General features: G+C 60.7%; 1 protein-coding gene across 10 annotated transcripts in view; it reads left to right on the top strand.

The window, feature by feature from the left end:
• The window catches only part of DGKZ (diacylglycerol kinase zeta), a 48,236-nt gene that overhangs the window by 28,190 nt on the left and 2,291 nt on the right, over positions 1–17,755 (top strand). For 5 of the 10 annotated variants that reach the window (XR_007719286.1, XM_050757535.1, XM_050757537.1 and 2 more), the window contains exons 2-26: positions 6,794–6,902; positions 7,155–7,250; positions 7,509–7,586; positions 9,016–9,072; positions 9,475–9,543; positions 10,904–10,975; positions 11,075–11,191; positions 11,292–11,363; positions 11,664–11,759; positions 12,014–12,096; positions 12,203–12,263; positions 12,357–12,470; positions 12,547–12,687; positions 13,681–13,759; positions 13,922–13,977; positions 14,126–14,188; positions 14,282–14,355; positions 14,452–14,563; positions 14,949–15,148; positions 15,367–15,467; positions 15,582–15,661; positions 15,827–15,896; positions 16,023–16,063; positions 16,559–16,698; positions 17,693–17,724. Coding sequence is in view for 9 of the 10 variants with exons in the window: in XM_050757535.1 (XP_050613492.1) it covers positions 6,794–6,902; positions 7,155–7,250; positions 7,509–7,586; positions 9,016–9,072; positions 9,475–9,543; positions 10,904–10,975; positions 11,075–11,191; positions 11,292–11,363; positions 11,664–11,759; positions 12,014–12,096; positions 12,203–12,263; positions 12,357–12,470; positions 12,547–12,687; positions 13,681–13,759; positions 13,922–13,977; positions 14,126–14,188; positions 14,282–14,355; positions 14,452–14,563; positions 14,949–15,148; positions 15,367–15,467; positions 15,582–15,661; positions 15,827–15,896; positions 16,023–16,063; positions 16,559–16,698; positions 17,693–17,724 (2,213 nt within the window). In the remaining variant the exon portion in view is untranslated. Of the gene's footprint in view, positions 1–4,628; positions 6,493–6,793; positions 6,903–7,154; positions 7,251–7,508; positions 7,587–9,015; positions 9,073–9,474; positions 9,544–10,903; positions 10,976–11,074; positions 11,192–11,291; positions 11,364–11,663; positions 11,760–12,013; positions 12,097–12,202; positions 12,264–12,356; positions 12,471–12,546; positions 12,688–13,680; positions 13,760–13,921; positions 13,978–14,125; positions 14,189–14,281; positions 14,356–14,451; positions 14,564–14,948; positions 15,149–15,366; positions 15,468–15,581; positions 15,662–15,826; positions 15,897–16,022; positions 16,064–16,558; positions 16,699–17,692; positions 17,725–17,755 lie in introns of those variants that run through there. The other 5 variants (XM_050757536.1, XM_050757538.1, XM_050757540.1 and 2 more) reach the window with 3 other exon arrangements.

Genomic DNA, 17,755 nt, shown 5'->3' with positions numbered 1-17,755 from the left:
CCAGGGAGGGTGTGGAAGCACCTTGCCCCTTCCCTCATTTAAAAAAAAAAAAAAAGGCCGAGTGCAGTGGCTCACGCCTGTAATTCCAGCACTTTGGGAGGCCAAGGCAGCAGATCACAAAGTCAGGAATTCGAGACCTGTCTGGCCAACATGGTGAAACCCCATCTCTACTTAAAATACAAAAATTAGCTGGGCATGGTGGCAGGTGCCTGTAATCCCAGCTACTCAGGAAGCTGGGGCAGGAGAATCGTCTGAACCTGGGAGGCAGAGGTTGCAGTGAGCCGAGATCACGCCATTGCACTGCAGCCTGGGTGAGAGGGCAAGACTCCATCTCAAAGGGAAAAAAAAAAGAGTTTAAAGAGGTCTTCGGATGAGGCAGTTGGACAGCTGCCACTCCCCAGACCCTAGGGCGCCATGGCAGGACTGGGAGCTGGGAGGGTGGCATTCCGGTCAGGATACACATAACATGGACTGGTCTCTTCTGGGCATTCTTTAGCTTGGCAGAGCCAGAAGACGAGAAGCTGGAGTCCCAGCTCAACCAATTCTGAGTCGTGGGCAGTCACAGGCTTCCACAAGCCTCGAGTGCCCCATCTATTCAGTGGGACAGTAATGCCGTCCGCACAGGGGAAAAACCCAGCCTCCCGTCTGTAATGCTGGTGAAAAAGTACTTTGTAAGTTGTGAAACACGCCACAGATACTTACTTTTGTGGTTGTTTTGTCTGGAGCCAGCGTGATTAGCTTCCCCAGACCTCAGAAAACCTGTCCAGTGGGCGTGAGAAGGCATTAGGTGGCTAAATAGGGGGCATTAGTGGGGGGCCCCCTCCCTAAAAGGGCCTGGCTTCCACTTCTCCCTCCCACTTCTCCCTCCTTAGACCTCGTTCCCGAGCTGGGGCGTGGGCTGGGCTGTACTGGGCGCCAGGTGGAAGGCAGGCCACTGGGCTGTCACCCAGCCTGACTCTGGGGACCTTGGGAAAAGGAGCTGGGAGGCATGCTCGTGCGCAGTGTGCCCGCCCGCCCACCCACCGCCTGCTGCAGGGCCTGGAGCTGCCGCTGGGAGAGGAAGTGCGTTCGGTTACCAATCGGGTTATTTTCATAACGGCTGTCTCAGGCAGCGGGGAGGAGGGTGACAGGGGGGAGGGGGCAGAGGAGCAGCCACGGCCGCTCGCTCTCCAAACTAGGACTTGCTCAGCAGAGGCCGCCAGCCCGGAGCTGGAGCCAGAGCCCGGCATTGGGGACCCCAGCTCCCTCCTGCTTGCCCCGCTCCCGCCTGCGCCCTGCCTTCCAGATCAGGTCAAAAGGGGCCCCCAGCCCCTCCTTGCCTTCTGCTTCCTCCCTCTGTATCTGGCTGGGTGGGTGTGGGGAGGGTTGGATCCGGGTGGACCCAGGCCCCACCATCCCTAGGCCAGGGGCCTGCCCTGCCCGGTTCCTGAGCTGATGGAAAAGGGTCCCGCCAAGCTCTTGCTGAGCCAGGGCAGAGCCTGCCGAGTAAACACTCACTGGCCTGGTCGCCTTCTTACCGTCCAGCCTGGCCCACCTGCTCCCCGAGGTACATTCTGTTTGTTGTTTTTGACAGGATCCCTGTGGTGAGTCCCAGCCTGGGAAGGGAGGACCCTGCCTCCCAAGCCTCTAGGCTGACTGGGGAGGGGCCGACCTCCCTTCCCGCTTCCCCACCTCCTTCCCTCCGACCCGGGGACTGTGGGAGCAGAGCCGAGGGGGTTCTGGGGAGGCAGCTGCAGGCCCTTGCTCTGGGGCTGCTGGAGGTGGGGTCGCCATGCACCATGCCCAGCCTTCACGGAGCGGAAGGCGGACGAGGCCCTGCCCAGGGTGTGGAGTGGGCGCTCTGGGTCAGTCCCATGGGGTATCCTGTGAGAGCAACTCAGGAGGCCAGGCCTGGTACCAGGTGCGGAGAGTGCGTTCCTCACGACACGAGCAGATAGCCAGGTGGCACCTGCGGCCGGCTCTGTTCCTCACGCGGTGGGCGGCGGCCTCCCTGGGCACTCCTGCTTCCCTTTCTGGGTTCCCGGCCTCACTGTGGGCAGACAAACCCTGGAGGTAGCACAGTCACATGCTCTGGTGTCTGTGGTGGGTGTAGGCCCTGCCAGGCCCCTGCTGTCTGCCAAGTATCGCCAGGCACTCTCCCTCCGTCATCGCATCCAGACCTCCTTTATGCCAATCTTCTGAACCAGAGGGTGTGAGCTCCATTTTGCAGATGAGAAAATTGAGGCTCAGAAAGGTTAGTAGATCAGCCTTAGGGTGACAATGGCAGATTCAGGATGCCAGTGCCCTTGAAACTAGCATAAGGCGTGAGATGGCCTGGTCTCTGGAGGGTGGGTGTCCTGTCTGCTGTAGCAGTAGCCGATGAAGCTCTCCGGCCTGCCCGCCCCCATGGCAGCCACTGCAGCTCGGCTGCCCACAGCTGCAGCCACTGTCCAGCAAGGGTGCACGGCCAGACACCACTGGTCTTGCCTCCTGACTTCCTCTGTCCTTTCCCAGGCCCTGTCCTTGTCAGGCCCCAGAGCCGGAGGTTGATGGGGTCCCCTGAGTCCTTTCCCATCCTGTCCCCGTTGGTGTGACAGGCTCTCCACCCGGAGACCGAGGGACAGCCATTTTGCTGTGCTCTTGGTGTTGAAGCCCTCGGGGTGACCTTTGCACATACTATGTGGTGAGTTGGGGGTGACCAAGAGCACGAGGTGAGAAGACACTGTCACGCAGAGCTGTGCTATCGGAGAGGCTCAGTCCCAGGGCGGGTTCCAGCAAGGCCCAGGAGAAACCCCAACCGAGATAGGAAGTGAGGAGTCAGGCTCTTACTGACCAGGGACAGAGGTTTCTATGGAGACCAGAGGAACAGGAAGCACAGGCCTGCAGGGAGGGGCATGGGAGCACGGAGGCATGGGTGCCCAGCAGGAGAGCCTGTGGCAAAATAGCTCAGCCACTCTGACAGTCTCCCCAGACAGACAGGGAAACTGAGGCCCGTGAGGGGCCAACTTGCACACAGTCACATAGCACTACCGGCCCTGCCCACCCCACTCTGCTGGGAGGGACGGCACCATCGGCCACTGAGGAGACTCCTGGACAGATGTGGACCTGGGTTGCCTGGCAGTGTGTGGAGCCGGGCACCGCAGGACCACATGCCAGCTGCCCTTGTCTCTCGAGGGGGTCCTGGTCCCTGTTGTCAGCGCAGGTCGGGGGCCGCAAGCTGGGCCCAGTCCTCACCGCCGCCCACGGTTGCAGCGGCACCTCCCCCCACTGACTGTGGCCTTTTGTTTTCTGGGTGACACTAGCATCAGGCGGTGTGTCCGGGTGACTAATCTCCTCCAGGCTGGGCAGCTGTCACAGGGCGGCCTGACCAGGCGGGCGGGGAAAGCTGACACCCTGGGGAGGGCTGGCAGGCCAGTGCCCTGACGGCAGGGGGCAGTTGGGCCTTCAGGCTCCTCTTCCCCGACACAAAGTAGGTCCCAGGTCGGGAAGACCTGGGTTCAGGTCCCGACTCTGCCGCTGACTGGCCATGGGACCGTGGCATGTTATTGGCCCTCTTGAAGCCTCAGTTTCTCCGTGTCTAGAATGGAGCTGTGGGTCCTGCCTACCTCGCAGGGCTGTGGTGAGGATCACATGAGATGATAAAGTACTTAGCCCAGGGCCTGTCACATAGCAGGCGTTCGTTATTATTCCCTACCTGGTTCCCTTTCCTACCCCATCCCAGCCTCATGTTCCAGGAGGAAGGACCCTGCAACCCACCCTATTTCTGGGGCGCAGGCTTTGCCATTAGGTAGACTTGGGCTCCAGCACTGGCTCCACACTGACTGGCCGGGGACCCTAGGCAGGCCACCTCTGCGTCAACTTCCTCATCAGGAACAGTGTGATGCAGTACCTGTTCATTGGGGTTACGGTTGATGAAATGATCTCAGTGTTTGCCAGGGGCTTAGCACAGTGCCTGACACATAGGGGCTCAGTAAATGTCAGCCGTGACACTGGTGATTTTGGGGGAGGCCCAGCACTCTCTGCCCATGCCTGCCGTCCTGCCCCTGCAGCTCCCTCCTGCCCAGGCGGTCTGCTCTGAATGGGGCACATTTGGGGTCATAAGAGCACTGCCCTGACCTCCCTGTCATCTGAGGCAGCTGCAGACTCCAATAGGCAGAGACCAAGAGCTGAGCCGTGCAGAACTCTGCTTCCCTAGGCACCTCCACCGTGTCCGTCTCTTCCCTCAACACCCCTGCACCTGGCCTGAAGCTGCTCGAGACCTGCAGGGCAGTAGCAAATCAGAGTGCGGTGAATGGAAGGAGAAGGTGCTAGACGTGGGCCTGGGCCTGACTCCTCCAGCCCATCATCTCTGCCTTCGTCCTCCCTCCTGTCCATGGTGCTTCCAGGGCATCACCCACCATGCCTAACTAATGCCAGCCTTCAGGGGACCACAGGGCTTCTGTCAGCCCCAGGCAGCACTGTCCCAGGGCTGTGACCTTGACCTCTGTGGCTGCCCGGGGCTAGGATGCATCCCCCACCAGTCTCTCCCCAGGACCAGGACAAGGACCAGGGCCCAGGAGATCGCCTGCTGTGGGGCACAGGTAGCCTCAGGTACCTGGCGGCACTGCCACCCTGATCCATGCCAGGCAGGCTGCCCTTCCCCTAATGTTAGGAGAGGTGAGGGCACAGGAGCTCGATGCTGGCTGTGAAGAAGGGTAGGCAGGGCGGAGGTGAGCTGGCAGAGGGAGCAGAGCATGAGTTCAGGATGGGTCCGGGGAGACCAGGTCCAGGTGGGAGCTAGGATGATGCCCACAGCTCCTGCCTCCCTGCAGCATTTGAAATTGTGAGTATCTGAGCATCCAGCATCAGGGCCGCAGAAGAAGGTCCAGTCACAGGCTCCCTCAGCAGCAGAGTCAGAATGGTTTCCCAGCTTCACCCTGGGGTATCCATTCTTGTCCCTTCAGAAAGGTGAGACAGAGCAGGTGAGCACCAGAAAGTTCTTATCATCAGTGCCTCAGACGTACAGGCACGCACACACCCAGAATCCAGAAGGCTTTGCTTTTGGCCCAAGCCTATTGTCACGGTCCCCTGGGTAAAGGAAGACTGAGCAGCCCCTCCCCGGGGTGAGCCAGACATCGACTCTGCAGTTCCCTGAGACCTAGTCTCCCCTGAGCTACACATTAGACCCTCTCCATTTCCAGGAGTCACCTTCAGCCTGACTCCAAGGCTGGGGGCCAAGAGACTCTGGGGGTCCTGTCAAGACTGAGTTCCTTTGCAGAGAGCCTCGTTTTGTTATAGCTTGGTTTGTGCCATGTCCCGGGGGAGACACCTAACCTGCTCCCCCATGTTGGTGGCAAAACAAAGACCCAGCGAGTAGGAAGCCCTGCCCTGGGCCCCACCGTCCATCCAGACAGACCGACTCCCCATTTTCTTTTTGTTTTCTTTTCCATCAGCTTCCGGTGGGGCAGGTGGAGGCCTTTAGGCCCAGGGCTCTGGATTCTGGTGCCTGGATGGGGGAAGAAGGGGTAGCCTGAAGCACCCACCTACCTACGACTCCAGGGCTCCCTAGGGTGCAACGGGGGAGAGCATCAGTGCCCCAACAGCTCTAAACTTGGGCTCCCCTGAGCACCCTTGGGACCCTCACATGGAGGTCAGAGGCTGCAGTGACCCCTCCCTCCCTCGGGGCTTGCTTCCCTCCTCATGGGGCAGAGGCTGTGAATGGGCTCCCAGACGCAGGACAGACCATGGCCTGGTCCAGCTCCTGATGTCTCCGGTCTCTGTGCCCAACAGCCACCCGCCTGCCATGGAGACTTTCTTTAGGAGACATTTCCAGTGGAAGGTGCCAGGCCCTGGAGAGGGGCAGCGGCGGCCCAGCGGTGTGGGGCTGCCCACGGGCAAGGCCCGGCGTCGCTCCCCTGCTGGGCAGGCCTCCTCCTCACTGGCACAGCGGCGCCGCTCCAGCGCCCAGCTCCAGGGCTGCCTCCTGAGCTGCGGGGTGAGGGCCCGGGGTTCCAGCCGCCGGCGCTCCAGCACTGTGCCCCCTTCCTGCAACCCCCGCTTCATCGTGGATAAGGTGCCCACTCCACAGCCTACCATTGTGGGGGCCCAGCTTCTTGGCGCACCCCTGCTGTTGACCGGGCTTGTGGGCATGAATGAGGAGGAGAAGGGTGTCCAGGAGGATGTGGCAGCCGGGGCGTGGAGCGCCGTCCAGCCAGGCACCAAGACACCAGGGCCATCCCCACCCCAGGGCGCCAGGCCGCTGTCTTCCCTGCCCCGCTACCTGCGCCGAGCCTCCTCCCACCTGCTCCCTGCGGATGCTGTGTATGACCACGCTCTCTGGGGCCTGCACGGCTACTATCGGCGCCTCAGCCAGCGGCGGCCCTCAGGCCAGCACCCTGGCCCTGGGGGCCGAAGAGCCTCAGGCACCACCGCCAGCACCGTGCTGCCCACCCGTGTGCGCCCACTGTCCCGCAGGCGCCAGGTAGCCCTACGGCGCAAGGCGGCGGGACCCCAGGCCTGGAGCGCCCTGCTCGCGTAGGTATAGCTGTGGCCAGCAGGGCGAGTGGTGTGACTTCCTGTGGGTCTGGCCTGGGCAAGGGCCTTGAAGCTCTTCCCAAGTGTTCCCAGTTGGGAACACTCTGGGCAGTGCTCTGAAGCCAGCGTACCCCAAAAGGCCATGTCTCCTGCAGGGAGCCTCTTAGTCTCTGGGGCTGCTGGGAGGCTCCTCTGCCCTCCCTGTTGCCAAGGTCATGGAGAGGGCAGAGGCCCCAGGAGGTGGGAAGAAGTAGGGTCAGCAAGTGCTCAGCCCCCTCCTCAGCTGTCTTCTCCTCTGTAGGAAAGCCATCACCAAGTCGGGCCTCCAGCACCTGGCCCCGCCTCCGCCCACCCCTGGGGCCCCGTGCAGCGAGTCAGAGCGGCAGATCCGGAGCACAGTGGACTGGAGCGTGAGTGCCTGAACACCCCTGGGTCCCAGCCCCACTGGGCTCTTGGCCAAGGTGCAGTTGGAGGGTGGAGGCACTCCAGGCAGCTGGGAGAGCCAAGCCTGGAAGGGTTGGGACAGTGGGGCAGACGGAACAGAGCAGGGTTGATCAGGGCGCTGGAGCGGGTTTGTCTTGGGAGAGGGCGGGTGGGCAGGGGCTGATGGGAGGGAGGGCTGGGCGGCCAGCATGCGCTGAGCAAGCCCATCCCATGGCTAGGAGTCAGCGACATATGGGGAGCACATCTGGTTCGAGACCAACGTGTCTGGGGACTTCTGCTACGTTGGGGAGCAGTACTGTGTAGCCAGGATGCTGGTGAGTGCTTGCTGGGGCATGCTGCCCCCTGCTGGTGGAGCCAACAGCCGCTGCCTTTTTTCCGGGAAGGTGGGATCAAGCCCGCTCCCTAGCACCCCTGCTGTGGGTCGCCCCAGGATGGTGAGGGGTGCAGGGGCTTTGTCTGGACGCCAGGACTGGGGCTTCCCAGTGCACACAGAGGGCAGCTGTGCTGAGGCAGGCAGCCTCCGAGATAGACTTACCTGGTGCCTCAGGGGCCCTCTCTTTCCTGTCCTGCAGCAGAAGTCAGTGTCTCGAAGAAAGTGCGCAGCCTGCAAGATTGTGGTGCACACGCCCTGCATCGAGCAGCTGGAGAAGGTGGGTGGGTAGCTCAGCTTTGCCCGCCCCTGCCCTTTGGGTGCTGAGGCCCTTTCAGCACACGCACACACCCACACATTATACAAACATGGCCTGCCAGGAGCGACCCAGCCCTCGGGGGTGAAGAGTCAAGGACCCTGGAGCCAAATAACTGCGTTCGAATCCTGGCTTCTCACTGATTAGCTGCTGTATCCCCACTGCCTGGAACAAACCTGGCACCTAGTGGGTTCGTTGAATATCACTCAATGGAATGAACTGACGAATGGTGGCCCTTGTACCATTTCCCATGTCCAAACTAGCGCTTAGAAGAGGCCATTGATTTGCTTCATTGAAGCTTCATAACTCAGCTGTGGCTGGGGGGATCTCCTACATCCCGCCTCTGTGGAGACCTTTCCCCAAGGGCCATTGTCCACTGTGCATTTGCATCTGGGGGCATGTCTGGGCACTGTGCTTCTAGAGGGAAGTGGAGGCAGTACTGGGCAGGCGGGTCAAGGCCAGGGGCAGAAGGGTTCGCGTGGAGGGGCAGGGCTCCCCAGCCTGCAGAAACCCAGGCCAGCATACGAGAGAGACTGTAAGACTAGGAACAGCTTAGGCAGGCTCACACGGGCTGCTTTCCCCAGCCCCTGAATTGTAAAGTGAGACTTCCTTATACCTCTAATAAGGCTGAAGTAGGGACAGTTATGAGAAAGGAAATAGAAATGCAGCCCCAAGCACTGTACACTGATCATCTAAGGTGGAAATCGAGCTAGGGTTCCACAGATTAGCTAAAGGTCTCCAGGGGCCAGGCAGTGCAAGTCTGCATGCGAGAACCAGGCTGGCTGCATGTGCCCAGGTCGTGAGTGCCAGAGGGCAAGGAAGAAAAGGATGCTGCCGAGCGCGGTGGCTCACGCCCGTAATGCCAGCACTTTGGGAGGCCGAGGTAGGTGGATCACCCTGAGGTCAGGAGTTCGAGACCAGCCTGGCCAACATGGTGAAACCCCATCTCTACTAAAAATTAGAAAAAGTAGCCAGGCTTGGTGGCATACACCTGTAATCCCAGCTACTCGAGAGGTGTTGGTTGCAGTGAGCCAAGATTGCACCACTGCACTCCAGCCTGGGCGACACAGTGAGACTGTCTCAAAAAAAAAAAGAGAACGATGAGCAAACCACGGTCCCATGTTAGTTGGGGGGACAAACCCGAAGCTCCCAACCTCCCCCTCATCCTGGGTGCTGGGTGGAAGAAGGAAAGATCCCTCTGGCTAGTGAGGAGGAGGCAGAGAGGCAGGAGGGCTTCTCACAGGAGGTGTCTCATGTTTCAAGGACTCTCGGGATGATATGAGGGTATCCCCGCCTTTTGAGGATGACTCTGGGTTGTCCTGGAGGAAGTGACCATATACCTGACCCCGAGGGGAGGTTCTGACATTTTGGTGGTCACTGCTGTGTTTCACAGATAAATTTCCGCTGTAAGCCGTCCTTCCGTGAATCAGGCTCGAGGAACGTGCGCGAGGTAAGTGTCCAGGGTAGGGTGCTCAGGGACAGGGCCACCCTAAGATTCTGGCCTGGGCCTCTGTGCAGTGCCTCCGGAGTGCCACCAGAGGGCTCGGCTCCCTCTAGGCTGGTGCTCTCTGAGGTCTGAGTTCTGCCATGCGGAGGCCTAACTAGCGCTGCCTACAGAGGGGGTGGGACAGCTTGTGCCTCTTGGTGCTTCCCAGCCTTCTCCGGCTCTCCTCTGACTCTGAGCCTCCCCTGGGCCATGAAGAGAGTCTTCAGCCCCTCCTCCACTCATGTGCAGGACTGCAGAGAGCTTCCTGCAGCCCCCACCTTCGATGTATTGAGCCATGTGGGCCGTCCTCAGGGCTGTGCCCCTGCCTACCCCTCACCTGGTGAAATTTCTCCACTTCTCCCCCAGCCAACCTTTGTACGGCACCACTGGGTACACAGACGACGCCAGGACGGCAAGTGTCGGCACTGTGGGAAGGTGAGAGGCCCTGCCCGAGGAAATCGCCACCTGCACCCGTGGGCCTGAGCCCAGGCTGTGTGGCCAATGTGGCCTGCCCATCACTGACCGCACCCTGGCGTGCAGAGTCCAGGGCTGACTCAGTCTGGCTGCAGTGCCTTCAGTCCCCAAACACCCTGGCCTGCTCTTGGTCTCTGGGCTTAGCAGGAGAGCAGGGAGGAAAGTTTTCTTCCGACGTGGCACGCCTGGCCTGCTTTGAAGCTGCAAGTGGCCCTTTGGAGAATCATATAGACTTACTCATTCGGTGACTCCGTGGATACTTGTGTGCCAGGCACCAAGCTGGGCAGCGGTTTCCCACCCTCCTGAGGACAGTGTGGCTTGAAGCCAGGCTTTCCAGGCGACCGCCTAACACAGTCCACAGTTGTTTGGTTCACTTACTTGTTTGCTTCTTGCCCGCCTCCCTCAGTAAGTGCAGGCTCTCAAAGATGGAGAGGCTCACTTCACTGATTCTCAGCGCCTGGCCCACTACAGGCCTTTCATAACAGCCTGTGGGATGAACAGGGAATGAATGTGATAGGTACTCGGAAGCAGCAGTAAATTTCTTTAAGAGCACATGGGGGCCTGGTCAGGCCTTGGGGGTAGGAAGGAGGGAAAATCCGAGTGAGGCAGGAGTTAGCCTGCAGTATGCACACGGTGCTGTGCAGGTAACTTCAGGGAGTCAGGGGGCCCTGGCTAAGCAGCCCTGCTCTTCAGGCTTATATATATATATATATATATATATATATATATATATATATATATATGTGTGTGTGTGTGTGTGTGTGTGTGTATTTTTTTTATTTTATTTTAAAAAAATGTGTTCAGACTGGGCATGGTGGCTCATGCCTGTAATCCCAGCACTTTGGGAGGCTGAGGCAGGAGGATCACCTGAGGTGATGGAGATTCAAGACCAGCCTTGCCAACGTGGTGAAACCCCATCTCTACTAAAAATACAAAAAATTAGCTGGGCATAGTGGTGGGCGCCTGTAATCCCAGCCACCCAGAAGGCTGGGACAAGCGAATCGCTTGAACCGCTTGAACCTGGAAGGTGGAGGTCACAGTGAGCTGAGATCACGCCACTGCACTCCAGCCTGGGCAACGAGCGAAACTCCATCTTAAAACAAAAACAAAAAATGCGTTCAGAGCTGGGCATGGTGGCACATGCCTGTTGTTCCCAGTTACTTGGGAGGCTGAGGCAGATTGCTTAAGCCTGGGAGTTTGAGACCAGCCCGGAAACATAGCGAGGCCCTGTCTCTGGGTGGATAGAGGTTGGCAGCAGGAGAGGGACTGGGTCTGCTGCTCCAGGCCTGCCTTGGTGCCCATCCGTCCTGTCTACCCTCAGGGATTCCAGCAGAAGTTCACCTTCCACAGCAAGGAGATTGTGGCCATCAGCTGCTCATGGTGCAAGCAGGCAGTGAGTGGTGCCCCCGCCCCCAGGGCCACGCCCTGCACTGCTGGGTTTGGGTCCCCGAGTCCGAACACGGTCCCGCTGAGCCCTACCCCTCACTCTCAGTACCACAGCAAGGTCTCCTGCTTCATGCTGCAGCAGATTGAGGAGCCGTGCTCCCTGGGGGTCCACGCAGCCGTGGTCATCCCGCCCACCTGGATCCTCCGTGCACGGAGGCCCCAGGTGAGTACTTCCTGCACCCTTGATGCCCCCCACGTACTTGGGGTCTGCCAGCCACCCCAGCCTGCCCACCTTGTCACCAACGCCCCTGCTTCCCTTGCAGAATACCCTGAAAGCAAGCAAGAAGAAGAAGAGGGCATCCTTCAAGAGGAAGTCCAGCAAGAAAGGGCCTGAGGTCAGTCCCAGGCTGGACAGAGGCTGCAGGGGGGCCGGAGAGAGGGGTCTGTGGCTCAGGGTACAGACCTTCCGCCCCCGGCTAATGCTGCCAGCTGGCAGGGGTCCGTGTGGGCTCTGGGGCCTCTGAGGAAGGCAGGATTAGATGCCAGTTTCTGCTCTGTGGCCTGGTAAGATCTGGCCCAGAGGTGGTACATGAGGGTACACAAGGGGGGACAGAGTCACCCAGGGGGCCTGCTAAGGATGATGGTAGGGTGTCGTGGACAGGAAGGAGCTTACAGGCTCTCGCCTTGTCTCCCAGGAGGGCCGCTGGAGACCCTTCATCATCAGACCCACCCCCTCCCCGCTCATGAAGCCCCTGCTGGTGTTTGTGAACCCCAAGAGTGGGGGCAACCAGGTAAACGTGGCCTTGCCTCTCAGCTGAGGGCTCGGGTGGGGATTGGGGTCCCGCCTGTCTGCCAGCAGCTATTCCCAGAGCCCGTTCTGGCTTCTGCCCCAATCCCTCTTTCCCAGGGATCCTGAGAAAATCCTGTCCTTTCTCCACCCCTCACCCCTTATTGGCCCTGGTTCCCACAGTCACACCCCCTCCCTGTGCTTCTCCCACTTCGCCCCGCCACTGCCTGCCTGTCTCTCGGCTCCCGCCCCATCCAGGGTGCGAAGATCATCCAGTCCTTCCTCTGGTATCTCAATCCCCGACAAGTCTTCGACCTGAGCCAGGGAGGGCCCAGGGAGGCGTAAGTACTTGCCAAGGTTTTGTGGGGGACGTGGGGGGAAACTTGCCTCACTCCTGGGGTACAGCACACATCCCCTGACCCCACTGCCATCTTCCCACGAGCCCAGGCTGGAGATGTACCGCAAAGTGCACAACCTGCGGATCCTGGCGTGCGGGGGCGACGGCACGGTGAGCTCCCTGCATGGGCCAGCCGAGCACCAGGGCTGGGCCTGAAGCCGGGATCCCTGTGGGCCTGACCTGCCCCTGCTCTCCCTCCCCCAGGTGGGCTGGATCCTCTCCACCCTGGACCAGCTACGCCTGAAGCCGCCGCCCCCTGTTGCCATCCTGCCCCTGGGTACTGGCAACGACTTGGCCCGAACCCTCAACTGGGGTGGGGTAAGCACCCGTAGGAGGGGGGTGCAGCCGGGGCCTCTCCAGTCACAGAGGGCTCAGTCCCTGCCTCCTCCCCCAGGGCTACACAGATGAGCCTGTGTCCAAGATCCTCTCCCACGTGGAGGAGGGGAACGTGGTACAGCTGGACCGCTGGGACCTCCACGCTGAGCCCAACCCCGAGGCAGGGCCTGAGGACCGAGATGAAGGCGCCACCGACCGGGTAAGTTGGCCAGGGTGGGGCGGGGCAGGGAGGGCCACTGGGGACTGGGTCCCACTTTCCCACTTGCTGGTTCTGGGATCTTGGGCACGTCTCTTCATTTCTCCAGTTTCCACTTCTTCCTTGTACGATGGGAATAATAGTACTTGCCTCACAAAATGCTGTTGTTTTTGTTTTTGTTTTTTTGAGGCTGAGTCTTGCTCTGTCTCCCAGGCTAGAGTGCAGTGGTGCAGTCTCAGCTCACTGCAACCTCTGCCTCCCAGGTTCAAGCAATTCTCCTGTCTCAGCCTCCTGAGTAGCTGGGATTTACAGGCATGTGCCAACACACCTGGCTAATTTTTTTTTTTCTTTTTCTTTTTTTTTTTTTTTTGAGACAGAGTCTCACTGTCACTCAGGCTGGAGTGCAGTGGTGCAGTCTTGGCTCACTGCAACCTCCACCTCCCAGGCTCAAGCTATTCTCCTGCGTCAGCCTCCTGAGTAGCTGGGACTACAGGCACCTGCCACCACACCTGGCTAATTTTTGTATTTTTAGTAGAGATGGGGTCTCACCATGTTGGTCAGGCTGGTTTTGAACTCCTCACCTCAGGTGATCCATCTGCCTCGGCCTCCCAAAGTGCTGGGATTACAGGCGTGAGCCACCACGCCTGGCCAGAAGATGCTGCTTTATTCCACAAACATGCACTGAGCGCGTGCTACCTGCCAGGCACTACTCTCAGCAGTGAGCAAAACCAAGCTCCACTGTCGTGTTCCACATGGCATGTCAGGAAGAAGTGTTAGGGGAGCTGACAGGGAAGAGATGCTGCCAGGCATGCAGGGAAATCCCCCAGGAGCCACCAGGCAGAGTAGGGCTGCGCCTGACGGCAGGTGAAGGCAGACACTGCTGACCAGGAAAGGCCTGTGAACAGATGGGCTGAGCTGGCTCGGCCACACAAGGCCCCTGGAGCGGGGACATCTGTAAGGCCCAGCCCTCATTTTGGTCCCTTGACCTTTTTCCAGTTGCCCCTGGATGTCTTCAACAACTACTTCAGCCTGGGCTTTGACGCCCATGTCACCCTGGAGTTCCACGAGTCTCGAGGTTGGCAGCCTCCCACTGAGGCCAGGGCAGGGTGGGCACAGGAGTGTCCCCAGGAGGGTCAGACCCTGCTCCTGCCAGTGAAGGCATCCATCCCAGCCCTCCCCCAACCCCACCTGGGCAGGCTGGGGTGACTCACTGGCCCCCCTGCTTGTCTCCACCCAGAGGCCAACCCAGAGAAATTCAACAGCCGCTTTCGGAATAAGATGTTCTACGCTGGGGTGAGTGGGTCTGCACCCCCGCCTGTGCCCACCTCTTCTACCACCCGTGCCCCTGCCCACCTGTGTCCACCAGGCCCCAGGAGCCCTGCTGGGTGCTGGTAAGGAAAGATCTCTGTCAGCAGATGGTGACGCTCTCTGTCTCCCACAGACAGCCTTCTCCGACTTCCTGATGGGCAGCTCCAAGGACCTGGCCAAGCACATCCGAGTGGTGGTGAGTGGGGCCAGGCTGCCGCGGGTAGGCGGGCCGGAAGGGAGGGAGGCCACCTGGCACATGCACCTCAACACCCTCCCCGCCCGCCTCTAGTGTGATGGAACAGACTTGACTCCTAAGATCCAGGACCTGAAACCCCAGTGTGTTGTTTTCCTGAACATCCCCAGGTGAGGAGGGGCCTCCTGGGGTGGGGGGATGGGGCCCTGCTGTCCTCTCCTGTAGAGACTGTGTTTTGAGGCCCGTGTCATCGCCCGCCCATGCAGGTACTGTGCAGGCACCATGCCCTGGGGCCACCCTGGGGAGCACCACGACTTTGAGCCCCAGCGGCATGACGACGGCTACCTCGAGGTCATTGGCTTCACCATGACGTCCTTGGTGAGTGGGCGCTGGCCCCACGGTGCCTGGGAGCACAGCCCAAAGGTGGAAGGGGTCATCCACACTCGCCTCCATGGGCCACGGCAGCCTAGTTCATCCTCACCTTCCTTCTTTGTCTCGTTCCTCTGGCTCGAGAGCGGCACCCACCCCCTTTCCTCGCTATGCCTCGGGATACCTTCACTCCCCACTCTGACTGAGGAGTCACCTTCGTTGCCTCTGCCCCCTCCCCTCCCCACCTAGGGTCTCGCCCTCCCCTCTGCCCTCTGACCAGGGGTCACTCTCACCTTTGTTCTCTGGCTAGAGCTTCTGCTTCGGAAGGAGCAGAGCCTGGGGCCCGCCACCCCCAGCCCTGGTGCCATCTGACCCGAGCTTCCTGTGTCCACAGGCCGCGCTGCAGGTGGGCGGGCACGGCGAGCGGCTGACGCAGTGCCGTGAGGTGGTGCTCACCACGTCCAAGGCCATCCCGGTGCAGGTGGACGGCGAGCCCTGCAAGCTTGCAGCCTCACGCATCCGCATCGCCCTGCGCAACCAGGCCACCATGGTGCAGAAAGCCAAGCGGCGGAGCGCCGCCCCCCTGCACAGCGAGTACGTCCCACCCCGCCACGTGCCCTGGGCGCCGAGGCCAGAGCCTGCCCTCTCTGGGCCTTGGTTTCCCCATCTGTAAAAGGGGCTGACTGTCCCTCTGCCCCAGGGGTGTTGGAGTGGGGCGGGACCTTCTCTCGGCACGTGGTTTGGTGCCAGGCCGAGGGTGGCACCCAGGCAGGGCCCTTGCTGAGCCCCCGCTTACCGGCCCTGCCCGACAGCCAGCAGCCGGTGCCCGAGCAGCTGCGCATCCAGGTGAGTCGCGTCAGCATGCACGACTACGAGGCCTTGCACTACGACAAGGAGCAGCTCAAGGAGGCCTGTGAGTGCCGTGGGGTGGTCTGGCAGGGTGGCCAGGAGGGGATGAGGCAGCCGGTGCCCCCTTGGGCAGGGCTGTGGGATGCAGCCAGCTGCTGACAGGTGCTCTGTCCTCCAGCCGTGCCGCTGGGCACTGTGGTGGTCCCAGGAGACAGTGACCTAGAGCTCTGCCGCGCCCACATCGAGAGACTGCAGCAGGTAAGGGGTGGGGCCTCCCCAGGTGCCCACCAAGAGGGTGGCGAGAAGTGAGGACATGCCCCTCTCGCCCTGCAGAGCCTCCTCTGTGCTGGTGACCCTACTCCAAGTTCCCTTCCCTCCCTGGCCCCCACTCTGTCCCAGCCTGGCCTTTGCTTCTCTCCACAGGAGCCCGATGGTGCTGGAGCCAAGTCCCCGACATGCCAGAAACTGTCCCCCAAGTGGTGCTTCCTGGACGGTGAGTCTACTCCCAGAGTGCCAGGCTGTTTCCTGTCCCCTCCCTAGGGGAACCCAGGTGGGGGCAGCAGAGGACCTAGGCCTGGACATGGCACTCCCTGATCCTCGGCTGCCCTCTCTCCCACAGCCACCACTGCCAGCCGCTTCTACAGGATCGACCGAGCCCAGGTGAGCGATTGCAGGCCTGCTCCAGCCACAGCTGGTTCCGGGCCCCAGGGTCGCCTCTCCTGGGGTGCTCCCCTGATGGGCTCACCTCTGTCCTCATGCCTCTGAGGGCCTTCACACTTGTGTGTGCACAGCCTGGGTTGCGGCCCTGCCCTCCACACTGGAGAGTACAGCGTGGTGCCAGCCGGAAAGGCAGCCGGATACCTAGCAAAGGCTTGCTGGGTGGGCAGGAGGGCCTGGAAGCCCAGAGCCATCTAGGGAGACATAGAAGCAAAGGCACTCGGGCCAGGTGCCAGCTCATCTGGTAAAGGCTGGGCAGTCGGAGGAGGCGTCAGGAGTGGGAAGGAGTGGGAGAGGGACAGGCAGGGCCCCTTGCCTGGCCACCTCCTTTCGGTGTTTGTGCTCACAGCAGAGGCTTCTCCAGGTCTGCCAGCCTTGCTGCCCCTCGGCCCCCTCCGTCAGGTGCCCTGACCTCCTGCCCTGACCTCCCCCCCACAGGAGCACCTCAACTATGTGACTGAGATCGCACAGGATGAGATTTATATCCTGGACCCTGAGCTGCTGGGGGCATCGGCGCGGCCTGACCTCCCGACCCCCACTTCCCCTCTCCCCACCTCACCCTGCTCACCCACGCCCCGGTGAGTCCTGGTGTCCTGTTCCTCCAGCCCCCGGCTTTCAGTCCCACATGTAAGCCGATGACTCCGGAATCCCTGCTTCCAGCCCCTCCACCAGTTGACTAAATGGTGTCAACCTGCACCTGGCCAAAGCCCCCCTGACACCTTCAGCCCTGCAGTTCCCTGGGGAAGCAGCCTCACATCCACCTGGGCTCGCTCCCTGACTTCTACCTCCCCTGGACCTCATCCTTCAGCCAGTCCTGGCGGCCCCTGCCCCACCACCCGAGCACTCCCCCCATCCCCACTGCCGCCAGCCTGTCTGGCACCAGGGCTGCCATGCCACACCCTGGCCCCCAGCTCTTATATCCCTGCAGCCATTCGTGCCCTCCCACCCCCGTCTCCACACCACGGCCAACTAAAAATGCAGAGCATACCAGGCCATTCCCCTACCTAGAAGCTTCTTTCTCAGCATCCCTTTGAACTCAGGTTCTCCCCAGGCCCCCGGTCATTGCACTGGGCTCCCAGCCCCCTCCCTGCGTTCACCTCCACGGTCCTGCCCCACTCTCTTCTCCTGGTTCTTTGAGGCCTCAGGCTTTTGCCACCACTGGACTTCTGTCATCACTGCCTCCAACTCTTCCCCCATCTTTCCAGAGCTCCCCCACCCCCATCCCACTCGAATCTCAGCTTGGCAGTTTCCTCCTTGGAGAGGTCACTCCTAGGACCCCTTCTGCAGGGGTGCCACACCACCTGTTCTGAATTCTTCAGAGCACCCTTGCTCTCAGAACTCCTTATTTATTTGACTTGTTTGCATCCCTGAACTAGAATGTAAGCTCCATGAGGGCAAGGGCTTCCTCTGCCTCGTTTCCCTGCTGTATCCCCAGTACCCGGAATAGTGCTTGGTGTGTAGCAGGCACTCAATAAACTGTGGAAAGGATGAAGACGCCCCCAGTTGGGGCTGGGGAGGGCGAGCAGCTGGCCTGTGCCATAGCTGGTCACAGCACATCGTGCTCTGTTGCAGGTCATTGCAAGGGGATGCCGCACCCCCTGAAGGTGAGGCCTCTTCCTCTGGGGCCCCTCCTTT

The sequence above is a fragment of the Macaca thibetana genome, chromosome 14 (assembly GCF_024542745.1).
Source record: "Macaca thibetana thibetana isolate TM-01 chromosome 14, ASM2454274v1, whole genome shotgun sequence".
In the NCBI taxonomy this organism is placed as follows: Eukaryota; Metazoa; Chordata; class Mammalia; order Primates; family Cercopithecidae; genus Macaca; species Macaca thibetana.
This window is presented reverse-complemented; position numbering and strand designations above follow the sequence as displayed.